Source organism: Chroicocephalus ridibundus, chromosome 4, assembly GCF_963924245.1.
Source record: "Chroicocephalus ridibundus chromosome 4, bChrRid1.1, whole genome shotgun sequence".
NCBI lineage: Eukaryota > Metazoa > Chordata > Aves > Charadriiformes > Laridae > Chroicocephalus > Chroicocephalus ridibundus.
In genome coordinates this window covers 960,566-976,976 of record NC_086287.1, presented here as the reverse complement: position 1 = coordinate 976,976, position 16,411 = coordinate 960,566, and the positions used below count along the sequence as shown (strand labels likewise).

Sequence of the window (16,411 nt, the reverse complement as noted above, 5' to 3'; positions counted from 1 at the left end):
GGCGCGGCCTGGACACCCGGCGGCCCGGGGCCGGCCGTCCCCTCAGGGAGCCGCCCGAGGGGCCGCGGCCCCGGGGCGAGGCGGGGGCCGCTCCCTCGCCCTCCCTTCCCCCGGCGGGGCGGGCCCGCCGCGAAATGGCCGCCGCCTCCCCCGGGCCGCGGCCCGCCCTCCGCGGCCGTCACTGCCGGCCGCCGCCCCGCCCCGCTCCCCTCACGGCGCCGGCGGCCGGGCAGGGGGAGCCGCCCGCCGAGCCCCCTCCGTCCCCGGCATGCGGCGAGGCGGCTGAGCCCCCCTCCCGCAGCGCTGCGAGGCCATGCTGCCCCGGCCCCCCTTCCCCGGGGAGGCGAGGCGGGCGGCCGCCGCGGGCCGCAGCCGGTCCCGGCCGCGGGGGGCCGGCGGCGGCACCGTGCTGCTGCCCTCCATGCTGATGTTCGGCGTGATCCTGGCCTCCAGCGGGCTGCTCCTCATGATCGAGAAGGGCATCCTGGCCGAGGTGAAGCCGCCGCCGCTGCAGCCGGCGGGGGGGGAGCGGTCCCGGCGGGGCAGTGGCAGCGGCCAGGAGGCTCCCGGCGAGCTGGAGGCCGAGGTGCTGCGGGACATCCGCAACCGCACCATCCGCGCCGTCTGCGGGCAGCCGGCCATGCCCCGCAACGTCTGGGAGCTGCCGGCCGGCCAGCGGCGCACCGTCCTCCGGCACCTCCTGGTCAGCGACAAGTACCGCTTCTTGTACTGCTACGTGCCCAAGGTGGCCTGCTCCAACTGGAAGCGCATCCTGAAGGTGCTGGACGGGGCGCTGGAGAGCGTGGACGTCAAGCTGAAGATGGACCACAAGAGCGACCTGGTGTTCCTGGGGGACATGAGGCCGGACGAGATCAGCTACCGCCTGAAGAACTACTACAAGTTCATCTTCGTGCGAAACCCCATGGAGCGGCTGCTGTCGGCCTACAGGAACAAATTCGGGGAGATCAAGGAGTACCAGCAGAAGTACGGGGTGGAGATCGTCAGGCGGTATCGGAAGAACGGGGGGAATTCGGCGGGGGACGACGTGACCTTCTCCGAGTTCCTGCAGTACCTGCTGGATGAGGAGGCGGAGCGGATGAACGAGCACTGGATGCCCATCTACAACCTGTGCCAGCCCTGCGCCGTCAGGTACGACTTCATCGGCTCCTACGAGCGGCTCAACGCCGACGCCAACCACGTCCTGGAGCGAGTCCGGTCGCCCTCCTTCGTCCGCTTCCCCGAGCGGCAGCCGTGGTACAAGCCCGTGACGGCAGAAACCCTCCACTACTACCTGTGCAACACCCAGCGCCGCCTGATCAAAGAGCTCCTGCCCAAATACATCCTGGATTTCTCCCTCTTTGCCTACCCCCTCCCCAACATCACCAGCGAGTTCTGCAGGCAATGAGTGGTGCCTGGCGGGATCTGGGGTGAATTCCGCCCGCGCCGCAGGGATTCGCGAGCCCAGCCATGGCCGCGAGGGACACGTTGGTGCAGGGCCTGTGAAACACGCTCCTCCGTGCATTATCGCCTAATTTTATACTTTTCAAACACTGTTTATATAAAATACTATATATTGCCTTTGCTACTTAGAATACTTTTTGTATTGTTCTGATTTTAACGTGTACATATGCCGCTGACTTGAGCACAGTAGCTTTTATATATCTATTTTCTTTAAATTCTTTTTTACGGCACGACACGACACAGAAAGCATCTGCAAGAATATTGAGAAATGGATATATTTTAAGTATTTTTTCCTCCTTTATTGTGTTTTGTACTAAGCAGTATGTGGTCGAATTGCAATCACAATATAGCGGTTGATGCACTAATAGCAATATACTGGTTGATGCGCTGAAAATTAGTGCTGTTAAAACTGGTCCTAGGTTAGGCAGGAGATAGTTTTTTGAGTATGGTGGAAGAAAAGGGCTTTTATAAACTAGGAACTATTTATCCGTTATTTTCTCAGCTGTAGATGGTGGTTAAATGAGGCTGGTCTTTCTTTCTGTGGCAGTAGTACCTCTGGGGTTTTTTTATTATTAATTATTATTATTATTATTTACCATTGAAATAAACTAGTGATAGGATAATAGTCACTTTTGTGCGATTTTAAGAACTTAAAGTACCAACTGTGTACCCAGCAGAGCGTATCGGATGCAATACCAAGCCATAACGATTTGCTCTTCTCTCTCTGAATTCAAGCAATACAGATTTCTGATGGGACCAAAACCCGTCCTGCTTCTGGGACAGAAAGTACCGAGAGCTGCCCGCGGGGTGCCGCCTCCCAGCCTCGCCGCGTCGCTGCGTGCCCACTGCCTGCAAACCGCCGGGAAAAATAGTTTGTCGGGCCGCGTTTGAAACAGGGGCGATTGGAGGATTAGTTCTCCTTCTTTTACAGATGCGCACGCCGTTTCTGTAGCTACTTGTATTTAATTATGACCGTTAAATTGTAAAAGTTCGGGAGATAACGTATGACGTTGTTCCTGGGACGCCGTGTCCTCGTTTATAATAAAGTTTTAATATGAATGAGGCTGTTGCTTAGTGCTTCTCCTGCCGTGTTAATGTTTATTTGTATTCTTGGAGAGGCGTTCTGCCCCTCGTGCTAAGCCACGGCGTGAAAGTATGATGAATAGGCGGTTCCTGCCTTGATTAATTTGTGTTTTAGGTGGCAGAGCAGCGGTAACAAGTGGAGAAAGAAACGCATCCGAGCCCAACAACGAGACGATTACGCGGCACGGGCAGTTGGATGAAAAGCAGCAGTCAGCAGCAAAATAGGCGCCTAATTGCTGTGGAGCTGATACAAAGCGGCGGGGATGGATTATAGGGGCTGCGGGAGCCGGTGCTTTCCCGGGATTAATCTCTCAAAAAGGCGGAAGGAAAATTAAGGTGTTTGCTGTAGGCTTTGTGAAATTGTGCGAGAGAAGGGCACGGTGCCACATCCCGGCAAACTCAAAGCGTCGGGATGAAAAATCCTGCCTCGGGCGTGACTTGGGTAACTCTGCAGATTTACTGCGTCTACAAACTCCCGGCGACATCAGGGTCTCCCTCCGTTGAGGTCAGCGGCCGGGCACCGTCGGAGCCGAGTGGGTTTTACCTTTGCTCGGGGCTGGGCACCAGAGCGGCGACCGGCGCCTTCCTGGGCTCCAGCTCGCGGCTGCGCCCTCGCCCCTCTGCCAAAAATGGGTGGGAACGCGGCTTTGCTCCTTCTGCCCGCTCCGAAACCTGCAGAATTCTGTCCGTCCACAGCAATTTTGGTGACAACACTGGACTGTTTGGTGCCCGTTGCCGGAAGAGCTGGAGATCTGTCTTCTCCAGCCAGAGGCCCCAGATACCAGCTGAAAATCTGATTTTATTTTGTAAAACAGATGCCGATGGTGGGGGGGTCTGAGTTTTAATTAAGCCTGGCCTTCAGGTCTCTCTAACGAGGAACAAGCTGGTTAGACGTTGCTATCTTTGCCTGCTGCTGTGAAGCTGAGGGAACGTTTCCTGCTTGGTTAGTGATTGAGTTTTTAATTAAATGCTTATTTCTCAGTAGTTAAAGGTTTGTGCCGCTTGTTTATCTGCTGCAGCTTCTGTTCTCTGTATTAAATTTTTTGTCTCTTGTCCCCTTAATCTAATATGCTGCACGCGGAAGGAGTTTGCTTTCCCTTGGCTGCCTCTTACTTCTTTACTGGGTATCATCGGTCACCTTTTTCTCTTTAAATAAATTTCCTCTTTAAATGGCCTCCCACCTCCTTCCACCCTCCCGTAAGGAGGGGTTTAACACAGGCAAAACCTGGTAGTTTGGGCAGAAGCTTGTCCCATACCTGGCAAAAATGTGTATGGAGTGTGGAAAAGCGCCCCAAAAGCTGAAGCGGGGGGAGTCTGTCCTGTACCTCTACACCCCGTCTCTCTTACTCGATCGAGGTTTTGGACTGTCGGTGATTTCCTCATCTCTTTGCAGCAAATACGAAAACTCGGTTAGGTTTCCACTTGCGGTGCTTCATTTTATGCGTGGCCAATAACGCAATTTCCCGAGGAAGCTTTCGGCCAGATGGGGAGGGGGGAAAAAAAGGGAATGTCCCTCAGCAGCTGGGCTGTTTCTTTCTTTGCTCAGGTGTCCCGGGGTGTGGGGTAAATCAGGACCCCGTCCCCCGGCGGGGAGCCGGCGAGGGGGTCAGGGCTGCAGAGCGGGGAGGAGGGGGTTTCGTAGCGGCTCCAGTACAAACGCGGAGGAAACATAAAGTTATAAACCGGTTTGGTTTAACCGAACTGTCTAACGTTTCTGCTTTCTCATCTGGTCCAGTTCGGCAGCTCCTTTTTCCGCTTTTCCACCTCCACGCTCGCAGTCACCCAGCAGAATGAAAAGGTGGGTTTGAATTATTATATTTTTATATATTATTATTTTATATATTTATATTTTACTAAGCTCCACCGCCGGACGGAGTGCCCCAAACTTGCCCCGGTGAACACCCTGAGGTTTTGGTGCTGGGGTTTGGTCACTGCGTTTCCCTCACTGGCTTTTTCCAGTTCCGCCTCCATCGGTCCCGCTCCCGGCGCTGCCGCTCGCGTCTTTCCCCGGGGCCCACCGGGATGTGCGGAGATGCTCCAGCAGTTTAATCCCACCTCGCTATCCAGAGAACTTCTGATTGCCGCCAAATTACCACGATGGTATTTTATTTTAATTCATCTTTAGTCCCTTCTTAGCCTGCTTACCTAAAAGCAAACGAAAAAAAGAAGTGTTTTACATGCCGGTGAATTTCGCTGTTTGTTTCCATGTGTTTATTCCTCCATCCCTGGTAAGTGCGGGACCTGCTGATCCATTTCCAGCACGGTTGAGAGGAGCATTTATTTTGCTGTGCCCTTCCATTGCTTGCAGCTCTTGCGGTTTTAGCGCGGTGTCGCAGAGAGGAACCGAAGCTCCGCGCTGGTCACCACCGGGAGCGGGGACCCGGCCATTTCTCCTTCCCGCGTCCGCTGGCCCCGTGGGGTGGAGTGATGCTTTTTGCCCAGAGGCCCCGTTAGTCCCGCAGATGCTGAAACTCTCCTCTGCTGATGTTTTTCCGCCAGAGAAGAAATCAGCCCGTTTCCCCCCGTGGTCGGACCCGTCGCCCTCAGGTGAGCTGCGCGCCATCACGCTGACTTTGTCCTAGCGCTTGGCTCCTAAGTGCAGGGAAACTTCCAAGGTGTTTCCCAGATGCTTTCATCACTTGTTTAGGAGCTGCGGTGCTCAGAGAAGGCGCCGGATGAAGAGGCTGGCAGGGAAAAATGGGCAGGGAAAAGGTCCGGTTCCCCGAGCTCACGTTGGCACGTTCCTGCCTGGTGCCGCGGTTCGTTCGCAGGTAGAGCCACGCTTGGTCCCGGGCCGGAGTTGTGCCAAACTCCAGGCAGGAACCCATTTCTGTATTGTATTATATCATTATAGACACTCTGCGGAACACACAGATTTAACGGTGTGAGGTTTTGTGCTGGAGAGAGGGCAGGGGCATAAAACCCTTTTCCTCAGGGACATGATGATCCAGCAGCAGCAGACGACCATCCATCACTGCGGCGCGTTGTCTTCCCCCCGTCCCGTGCGTCCTTGGCTGGCCAGTTCACTGGCATCTCTTCTTGCTGGAAGTTCTGAACAAATATGAGAAAAAACTTCTTTACGGTGAGGGTGACCGAGCACTGGAACAGGCTGCCCGGGGAGGGTGTGGAGTCCCCTTCTCTGGAGACTTTCAAGCCCCGCCTGGATGCAGCCCTGAGGGATGTGCTCTGGGCAATCCTGCTCTAGCAGGGGAGTGGGACTAGATGATCTCTAGAGGTCCCTCCCAACTCTGAAAAATTTTGGGATTCCGGCATTCCGGAAAAAGACCCAACAGTAAGCAGGAAGCAAGCAGCGTTCTCCGAAGCCGGTTATCAGCTTCCGAAATTGTTGTAACTCACTGTTACAGGATGCAGTCGCACAGAATTCCCTGTGTACACGGGCATGCGTTTCGGCTGTGCTGGTTTCTGTGATATCTCTCTGCTTTACGGGTTCATTACAGTCAGACGATTTATCTCCATACAGACATACAACAGCGTAGTCTTGCCCTGCACAAAGAACTAAAAATAGGCAATTGCCACCCGTCGTGATTATTTATTTTTTTTTTAATAATTTCCCGGGTGATTTCTCATAGTCCACCTGTTACACCTGAGACGGATTCCCTTGCTCATGGAGAAGTCTGGCTATGGTGGTCCTCCCATGGAATGAGAGTCGTCCCTTCGGTTCTGCCGTGAGCGCTGGAGCAGACGGCGGTTCCTGCGGGGAGCGGGGCGGCTCTGAGCCCTTCCGTCGGCAGGGACCGCCGGCGTGCAGGGAAAACCTCTCCCTTGGAAGCAATGACTTTAACCTGGATGATCTGGGAGGCTCCTGAGCCCACCAGCCAGCTCTGGTGACGAGAAGCTTTCGTTGAGATAAGATTTGGCACCCGCAGCCTGGTGTCCCTGAGTTTCTAAACCAGGGTCGTTGCAGTCAGCCCCTCGCAGCCAGAAAAGGGGTTTCACCGCGTTCCCCCTGGTCTCAGCACCGAGCTCCGGTGCGTGTGTCAGACCCTTCCTCTCCTCTGTAGGCTCTTCCCTCTTGCTTTTGCAGAAATAACCAAGTTCCTTGCCAGGCACTGGTGCGGCAGTAAATGCGTTAAGGCTGCCAGTCACCTTGCTGGCTGGTGCCGCGGATGAGCCATAAAACCTGCTTTGCTCCCGCGCCGGTTGGTTTGCAGCCGGCTTTCTGGCGGAGGAGGGGCACCGCAGACCGCGTCTCTTGCATGTAGCTGCCTTTCTCTTTCACGCAGAGGCGCGAGCATCCTTGGGACGATTCTTCCCCCACCAGTAGGATTTTGGAAGAGCCAAAAGACAAAGCCTCCAATGGATCCGTTGTGTATAATGTGGCTGAGAGGTTTTGGTGGAGTGGGTATCACATATGTAGCTGCTTGGGATTTATCAATAGTGTCTTAATTACGGAGGGTCTGGGCTGTCTGACAGACAGCTTATCTCCTGTTATCTCCTGATAACTGGAGACCCCCCGCTGGGTGCGAGGACTCGCACCTCCGCTCTCTCGGGGGGCTGCCTGCGGTTTGAGAGGTGCTGGTTCCGCTGCACACACTGTTTGGGAACCGGGATCCAAGCTCGGGACAAACTGAGCAGGGTTTTCCCAAGATTTTGGCTCCAGATGGAGGAAACTTCACGAGATGGGTCCTTCAATGAGCTTTTTTTGCCTTTAGGGTGCTTCTGAGCAGACCACGGATACAGTTCTTGGATCAAAACCTAGCCAAGACCCCATGGCCAAGGACTGAGAGGTAAATAGAGAGAGTTTGTAAAATGGTTTGAAAACCTCGAACTAAGGCACTATAAAAACACGACAAGCTATTAAAATGAAACCGTAGCTTCCCCTTACCTGGTTCACACAGATCAGATGCTCAGCCCTCGGCATCACAGGGTCTGCTTCTTTTATCCTGCAGGAGCAAGAAAGTTCATCTTGGGGTTTTCGGGCAGAGATTATTTGTGGCTGAAGCCAAATCGATACCAGCTAGCTTCCCTAAGAAGTTTCGATTAAAAGACCGAAAGAAATAGGGGCACGAACCTCTCGGCTGTAATGTCAAACAGTGCTAGAGCTCAGCAGTACAGCAAGGAGCAGTCTCCTGGGATGGATGGGATGAAGGTCCCAGGTGTCCTCAAGGTAGAACGTATCCCTCTGCAGACACGTTTAGGTCTGGATTCCCCTCCTGTAGCTCCCGGGTGGAGCTGAGTGTCCTGGATCCCTCTGCCTAGTGCAGGGGGAGGGGGTCCGAGGGCTGGTTTGCACCCAACGGTGCCCCACAAGCCCAGGCGGGGATGTGGGTTGGGGCAATATCTGTGTTCCCTCTCCTTGCTCACAGCCTGACTCATTTCTTCAACATCCAAAAAGGTTTAGGGTGGATATTAGGAAAAATTTCTTCACCAAAAGGGTTGTCAAGCGTTGGAAGAGGCTGCCCAGGGCAGTGGTGGGGTCGCCACCCCTGGAGGGATTTAAAAGACGGGTAGAGGTGGTGTTGAGGGACGTGGGGTAGTGGTGGACCCGGCGGTCCTGGGTTAACAGTTGGACTTGATGATCTCAAAGGTCTCTTCCAACCAAAACAATTCTACGATTCTATGATCTTTTGCAGATCAGCATCGCCGTATGACCCAAGACCGAAGCCCTGACCTCCCTGGCATCCAACAAGGCTTTTCCCAGGAAATCTGGTGGGGCAAGATTTTGGTGTGAATCCCGTCAGTGCCTTTGGTTTATCCAGGCTGTATCCACCCTTTCTACAGTTTCCTTTCTGCAGGTGAGTGTAAACATTTTATTGCTGGTCTGCTTTTATGTGCAAGGCTCAGATAGTGTCTGCGTGCAACGGCAAGATGAAAATCTGGAGAAAACCACAGGGTTTTTTATTTGTGGGCTCCAGGCATGACGTTGCTCTTTAACAGAGCTGCTTCCTGTGCTCTGCGTCGGTGAAAATGCACCCAAAAAGGCTGGTCCCGTGCCCAGGGGATGAACACCCCGAAAGGAGGGGCACACCCGTGCCGTGCCCTCTTGCCACGCAGGACCAACGGGCAGCGAAGCAGACAAAGATCAAAACGTTGGGGTGAAAAGGCGCTGAGAAGGCACTCTGAGGTCGGGCTGCCGTTCGCTCAGAGACCAGGCGTCTTTCCTGTTTTGCTTCTGCTGAGATTGGGGTGCTTAGGGGAAAAAAGAAAGCAAGTTGGAGGTAGATTTGAAAAACCAGCTGGAGCTGAGGCGAGTGTCCATCGGGGCAGCAGGGAAGGCTCCGGGATGGATGGATGGAGCTGGGCTTCCCTCCGGTTCGGGGCACACACGGCCCAGTAGCCGCAGAGCCATGGGAGGGGTCATTGGGTGAAGGGGAAAAATACACTAATTGAGTGAAAACATCGCAGAGATGTTCTGGGTAATGATATCAGCAAAGGTTTGCCAAGGCGATGGGGCTCCACCATCACCGTCAGACCCACAGAGGTCCCGGAGCCATTGTCCAGGGCATTATAAAAGGATGTGGGGAAGGGTGGGATAGTCAAAGCTTTCCTTTAGGAAGTCTGTGTTTCCTGAGTCTTTTTAGTCTTTCGAGGATTACAATTTAAATGATGCTTCATCGAATTGCCCAGGCGGGTAGCACGCACCTGAGCCCACCATGGCTGGGGAAGGCACGCGATGCTCAGAGCAGGACTGGTTTTCATGGATGCCCTCGGGTATTTAATGAGATTTTATGGAAGAGATTGAAATTTCTCTGGCCACCGGGAGTTGGCTTCCTTTTGGGGATGCCCTGGAAAGGCTGCGTTTCCATCCGCCACCCCGCTTCCTTGCCCCCTCATTGCCATCGCGGTTTTCTCCAGTCCCAGTTCTGTACTGGTTTGTGTTGGGAGGTGACAGGAGCAGGGCTCCAATGAAAAGAGGTCACCACAAAGGGCTGCTGCTGGCTCTAGGCTGCCGCAAACGTAAGCGGTAACAAAAAAAGTGAATGCACAAGCACAAAATGCTTCTTTGTTTGCTACTTTTTCTAACGAACAGCCGAATTATTTGGCAGGAGGTTGACTTCGATGAGGTTCGTTGTCTTCTGGGAGAAGAAATACCTGTCTTACCCCAGGAAGCAGGGCACAGCTGGTTTGGGTGAGGCCTCTGGGGCAAAAATTAAGGATGAGGCCAATGGATCCTCTAGGCTGAGATGTCGGAGGGGCTTACAGGACTCCCACGACTCCACTTTGCAAATGAGCCCAGTATCCCAGGTGTCCTTGTATCCCAGCAAGGAGCAAGGGGAGGCGGGACAGCAAACACGCACTGCATATTTGCCATTTCTCGGTGGTAACAGCCCTGCGCCCTGGTAGATGGGCAGAAGCGACGAGCCCCGGCCCCTCGGGCTGAGGTTTTGCTGCACCAAGCGCTCGGCAGCAGCACCGGCGCCTGGGCGTCTTTTCCCGGTGTGGTGATACACAAGCCCCTTCGTAGCACGTTTCGAACATTAATTGTAGGCTCGTTGAGACACAACGTCATGGAAGCTGGTGCTTCTTACAAGAAGGGGACCGAGGGCAGAGGACCTCTTCAGCCTAGGAAGGAGGCACCAAGCACATTCCCAAGAGATCCCAGGGGGTTTTTGACAGAACCAGATCAAAGCTCCCATTGAAGCAAAGGAATATCTTTTCATTAAGAAGAGGGAAATCTCATTCCGGGCCGTGCCAGCTGGGCTTGGCATTCTTGGACCGCCCCAACACGCGTCGTGGCTTCCAGTGTCAAAAGTGCCACTGGATGAAGCTCTTTCACACAGCGTAAACCAAGCTCAGGAGGAAGGGTTGGATGAAAAGCAACGTGCCCAAGCGATGGGCTCCCCCCGCCCCACCACGGTATTATTGCAGCTATTTTGCATTTGAATGAGAACTTTCTCCTTTGGCAGCCCACTTCCTTCTGGGGCTTGAATTGGCAAATGGAGTTGTTAAAAAAATCTCCAGTCTTGAGGCCTGACAAAAGATGGTTGCTATGGAAATAATGGAAGTTGCATCACGAGCAAAATATCTCCAGGCCCAGAGCCAGCGGCAAGGAGGAGGGGGCACCTCGTCGGTCACGCAACTTCTGCGGGAGCCCACGTGCCTCCACGCGATTCTCCTCAGATACTCTTATTCTTGGCAATTTGTCCTTTGGCTAAATCGGAAATATCAATTGGATGGAAAGGGCTTGTACGAGCCTCATCTGCTCTTTCCCCAGCACTGGTGCCACCAAATTAAGCAGAGTTGCCCTGCGTGCAGCTTTATTCCTCTGTATAGGGTTTGAACGGCTTGAGTTATTCCAAAGGAGCCCTCTTCAGGTTAATGAAAAATCTGTCCAGCAATACTCCACTTCTTCGAGAAATTGTATGCAGAAATAGGAAAATGAGGGCAGATTCATGGCTAAAACTCTTGCCTGACGTTGTTTGGTGTCCACCCATTGAGTTTGGCATGAGGTGTTGACCTTGCTTTCTCTTTGCATCACTGCAATGCTTAAAAATAGGCAGTGAGCTCGATAGAGGAAATAAAATATCTGTCTTGCCTCTAAGAGCGACTATCCAAGAAAGTCACGCGTGCTAAAATCAGCTCAAGTGCTAGGATTCCCAAGAGCAACCAGGGGGTGGGTGGAAAACTGGATGACAGACTGTGGATCCCAGGGTGGCAGCCATGGGTTTCCCGTTCGTGGTAGGATTTACCTGTATGTTTTTAGGGATTTGGGGTCAAGGTGAAAGAATTCTGGATATTTAGGACTGAGAATCTTAGAGGGAGCTCAGTCTTCCCCAGTTTGGCACTGGATAAGAAATGATAATCCTGGTTTCAAGTGAGGTGTAAATTTGGGATTAGATGGTGAGATGCAGCTCCTAGACCAGACCTGAGAGAACTGTGTTTTAATCCGAAGAATGTCACCGTTCAGAACCAGCACGTTTGCATCAAGGCCGAATTCACTGCAAGCATCGGGTTACGGCAGCGGGGGAAACTGGGAATGTGCCATTGCCAGCCTGAAGGAGAGGGGCCGGGTGGCTCCGGGGTTAGTAGTGTGTTTACGGACAGTTTTACTACATCAGCCCCCAAGTGTGTGATGTTAGGGACGAAAAAAAGATACTGCCTGGTGCTCCTGATCCCTCGTAACCCCTCGCACAAGGAGTTGGAGGGTTTGGCTTGGCTGCAGGTAGTTCCGAGGCAGCCCAAAGCCCTGTCTGTGGGGATGTGGCTGTGAGGGCCGTGACTCGACCTGTGACGTTTAGTTGGAGGGGTGACATCTTGCCGTGGCCTTGTGGGGCTCAGGGGTGGGAAAAGGCTCTTTTATCCCCTAGGATGTGTTTCGTGAGGCTGGAGGGAGAACAGAAATCAGGGCTGCGGCTAAGATGGAAAACACAGGGCGGCACAAAGCCACGTCTCGCCTCGATGCCAGAAGGAAGAGATGGACAAGGTCCCGGTGAAGATGCCGAAGGAGAGGGGAGGTGCTGAGGTCTGGGAGAGAGACTCCTGCCCTGGGAAGGCCGTACGGAGGAGAGGGAATTTGCATTGCGCGCACACTTCCTATGTACCCTAAGGTAGCAGCCTTAAAAGGTACTTTTTTGGCCATCTGCTGGAGAAATAGCCGACTCACAGCAAGAAAGGGCGGCTGGTTTTGTTTTAAAAATACAAAAAAAAATGCCACTGGTTAAAACCTTTCCTGCTGTTCCTTGCAGCTAATTTTGAATGGCTTGCTAAAACAATCAGCAATTAGCGCCTGGGTATCGGTGGCCAAACGAGGCAATTAGGAAAGAGCAGGAGTTTTAAAGCTCCCCTTTTTCCCAGCGGAGCGGCGGGAGGGGAGCTGGAGCCTTTCATGGGGGCGGATGGGTGGTCCATGCACGGATGGCGGATGGAGTGCTGTGGGGAGGGCCGGCTACCCACCACCGTTGGCCACGAGCGATACCAGCCAGCTGACAGAGACCTGTCTTGCTTCCCGCTACGTGGCGCCTGAAGGGGTTGCTCTTAATTATTATAGAATCATAGAATCACAGAATCTTCATGGTTGGAAAGGACCTTTGAGATCATCGAGTCCAACCAACCAACCTACAGTCTCTGCCACTAGAGCATGCCCTGAAGTGCCACAGCGAGACGTTTCTTAAATACCGCCGACTGCTGCGTGTCCCTTGGCCAAGGGCTTTTAATCGATGCCGGGAAGGGACACTGGGGAGCTGTCACCGGGCAGGCCAGGCTTGGTGCCTCACAGCCGGCCAGGTCCCATCCAGCTCTTCAAATCAAACGGGCATTTTTCAAGTCCTTCCGATAAACTGGTAAGTGGCTTTTAAGTGACCGGACTTCCACCCGGACACTTGAAATGAAGCTGGACTAAAGGAGCTTCTGCAGGACGGACACCTCCTTGGCTGTCCACCGCCTGGTTGCTGCCCCAGCGCCACATCCAGGTTGTCCTCGCTGGGGACCTGCTCCCTCCAACGCCTTGCCCGCCTGTTTTCAGGGCAGGTTTTGGCCAGGAGCTGGGCTGATGGCGGCCACAGTCGGCTCCCTTGCGGTCAGGCCGGTTTCTTGGATTTGCCCGTGGAAAAGACTGATTTTTTTTTTGGTTTTGTTTTTTTTTTTCCTCATTTCGGCAGATACGGCCCCAGCGCACACATGGAAGAGATTTGAGAGCAAAGCTGTCCTTTTTACGACCTGAACGGAGTCCCAGTTTTGCGGAATGAAAGGATGGTTGTGTCGGGGTCTCCGGGCACGGCTCCAACCCGAAGCAGGGTCTGCTCTCCCTCCGTGGGAATTACCCAGCGCCCTCCCCATCCCAGCGGGACTCGGCGTCAGCCACGGCGACGCAGGACGTGTTGCTGCAGCTTCCTCTCAAAGGCAGGCTGATAAAGCGCTTAAAGAAAAGAAAATATCCCTGGTAACTGGAGGGAGGAGAGGGAGAGCAGCGTCGTCTTGAAAAATCTGCTTTCCTGTGCTTTTCCATCAGCGTCCCAGTTTTTCTCCATGTCGTGCGTGAAAAAAGCACATGGGTCCCTCGGGGGACTCGGGCATCGCGCCCCAGCACCTGGGGGTGCCCAGCGTTCCTGCCCGGGGGGGTTAGAAGTGCCCCGGGAAGCATTTTGTAGGGACAATCCCCTGCCAAGGGTGGGAGAGGCTCTGCCGACCTCCTGAACTCTGGGATTTTCCCGTCTCCTGAGTGCGCGTTGTAAGAATAGGCAGGAGGGTGATTTTTTCCATCCCTCCAAACTTCCTCGGCGCTGCCAGCGCATGCTTTACATTAGAGCCCCGTTCAGCAAACGGCTTCGGTCTGCACCGGTGGCGTCACGGCCTATTAAAAAGAATAATGGAGAAGCAACCGTGGGAAAAGAGCTGCAATACTTTTGAGACTCCCGGTGAGATCGCAGCCGGGGTGTTTTGCTGCACCAAAAAGCCCTTTTTTTCCTTTTTTTCCCCTCCTTCTCACTGGGACATGGGCAGGACTGCAGAGCCCCCAGGGCGCTGGGCTGCAGCTTCGGATGCTTGGATGCTGCGGTCCAGGGCTGCAACGCGGAGACATCCATCTCCGCACGGCTCGGCACAGGGCTCCCAACCCCTGCCGTTCTCCCCAAAATACAGCCCAGAAATCACTGCAGATCAATCCCAGCATCCGGCACCTCCGCCCATCGCGGTTGGGTTTTTGTGCTTCGTTGTCATCGGCCGCTGGCGAGTGCTGCCGGCCGCTGTGGGGGATGCACGAGCCAAAAAAAATCTCTACTTGCCCTTGGACTGCAAGGCGGGTGTGCGGAGCCGAGGGATCGGCTGAAAGGGCAGCGGCACCCAAAGCTTTCACAAATGGTTTCGCCGGAGCGTCAGCAGAAATTTAAGGCGGCCTGGGTTTTTTTGGGCTGTAAACCAGGTCGGCACAGCCAGGTCGCAGGACGCTGCGGGGTTCGACACCGGCATTTCTCTGCCTGTTGTGGCTGCCCTGTCGTGGGCTCACCCCAGCCGGCAGCTAGAGCCACGCAGCCACCCCGAGGAGGGTGCGTAAAAGAGGAGAAAAAAGGAGGGGAAAGTGAGGAAAAAAAACCCTCATGGGTTGAGAGAAAGACAGTTTAGTAGAAATAATAACAGGAAAGGAAAAATAACAATAATAATAGCAATGATGGCAGGGGTCACTCTCAGCACCCGGTGAATTGGCATCATCCAAAGCATCAATCGCTGATTCTCACCCCCAGCTGACCCCCATTTCTGAGCACGAGGGCCATGGTATGGAGCAGTCCATTGGCCATTCCGTCCCTCTGCCTGTGCTCCTGTGGGAAGCTGAAAAAAGCCCTGGAATAGTGTAAACATCACTTAGCAACAACTAAACACCAGAGGTGTTATTGACATTCCTTTCACAGCAATCGCTAAAAAGAAAATTAACTCCTTCCTGGCTGAAACCAGGACATCAGGAAAACAAAAAAAAGTTAATGTAGGTACCAGAAAAAGTATTTGGCAAAACAAGCAAAACGATGCTCGGAGCTCTTTGCCTCCGACTAAGTGTGTGCTTCCATAGTGAGACCCCACCTGGAGTCCTGTGTCCAGCCTTGGAGTCCCCAACAGCAGAAGGACACGGAGCTGTTGGAGCGGGGCCAGAGGAGGCCCCGGAGATGCCGGGAGGGCTGGAGCCCCTCTGCTGGGAGGACAGGCTGAGAGAGCTGGGGGGGTTCAGCCTGGAGAAGAGAAGGCTCCGGGGAGACCTTCCAGCCCCTTCCAGTCCCTCGAGGGGCTCCAGGAAAGCTGGGGAGGGACAGAGTACGGGCTCCCGGGGGATGCTCTTTGGCCCCGCAGGTGCCGTACGGGAGGTAGATCCTCCCTGCTGCAGCAGAGGGACGTGCACTGGCGGACATCAGCTGGCCGGGGGTCAGGAGCTGCTGTCAGACCCCAAGAGATGGATCCTGTCCTGCCCTAGTGATGCCCATCAGGAAAATCAAGGGATTTGCACCCAAAGGGTGACGCCTGCCCAGGCATCGGGGGCGGCTGTAGGTACCGGCGCTCTGATAGAAATTCCAGGGTGTGGAAAAAAGGCCGTAAGACCAGGCTGCCTTTTCTTGTGCCATCGGAGTGCATCTCTGCAAAAAGCCCTGGTTAAAAGCATCGTGAGACTCTCCCAAAGGGCATTTTTTTTACTCCAGGCCGGCGCAGGGGCTGCAGCCTTTCAGGAGCCACCCCAGGGGCTGGCAGGAGGGGGCTCGCTGGGTTGATGCTGACCCTATTGTACACATTTGTGTATTTTGCATGAATTTGTGTATTTGTGCATTTTTGCAGCAGAAAGCACGGCTCACCCCAACCCTCGGCCAGGGAATAAGCCCTGGAGCAAACTTTGGGCTGCTCCTGCAGCACTGGAACCTCTTGCGCAGCCAAGTCCTGCGCGCCTTGTCCCCTCCAAGGGACCGGGGGTCGTTAGGGGGTCTCCAGGGATGTCGTTACTGGGGCTGGGAACCAAAACTGAAATCCCAGCTCACGTAATAGGCTGGGGGTCTCCTGCCTCCCTTGTATATCCGACCTCATCCCGCTGGCAGGGAATTCCCCAGGTCTGTTTTGCGCTTGCCTATGAAGACCTAGGAAGTAGCTTCATTTTCTTCTGGAAAAAAAGCCACTTTCAGTTTTTTAAGACTTGCCAAAAGCCTTTTTGTCTGCAGATCCAAAATGCGGAATTATAAGTTGCATCTTGTCTTTGCTTCCAGCGCAGCCTGACGCGACTTCGAGCCAAGAAGCCGGATGAATTTGCTGTACAGCCCGTCCGGAGCGCCGTGGGGAGCCGCGCGAGCCTGGCTGTGCTGGAAGGCAAGAGGAGAGCACAACCGGGATTTATCCACAAGCCGGAGACTCTCCGGCGAGGACCGGCGTGGGGACCCGCACCTCCGCGGCAGCGCTGCGGTGAGTGGTGTTTGCCGATGGGAGCTTGGGCAACGGGAGAAACGGG

At 54.3% G+C, this 16,411-nt stretch overlaps 1 protein-coding gene across 1 annotated transcript; it reads left to right on the top strand.

Annotated features, from left to right (window-relative positions):
• Positions 1 to 219: 219 nt before the first annotated feature.
• CHST14 (carbohydrate sulfotransferase 14) lies at positions 220 to 2,202 on the top strand. The gene has a single exon (XM_063333925.1). The coding sequence runs from the start codon at positions 314 to 316 to the stop codon at positions 1,403 to 1,405; it is 1,092 nt and encodes a 363-aa protein (XP_063189995.1). The 5' UTR covers positions 220 to 313; the 3' UTR covers positions 1,406 to 2,202.
• The last annotated feature ends 14,209 nt before the right edge of the window (positions 2,203 to 16,411 follow it).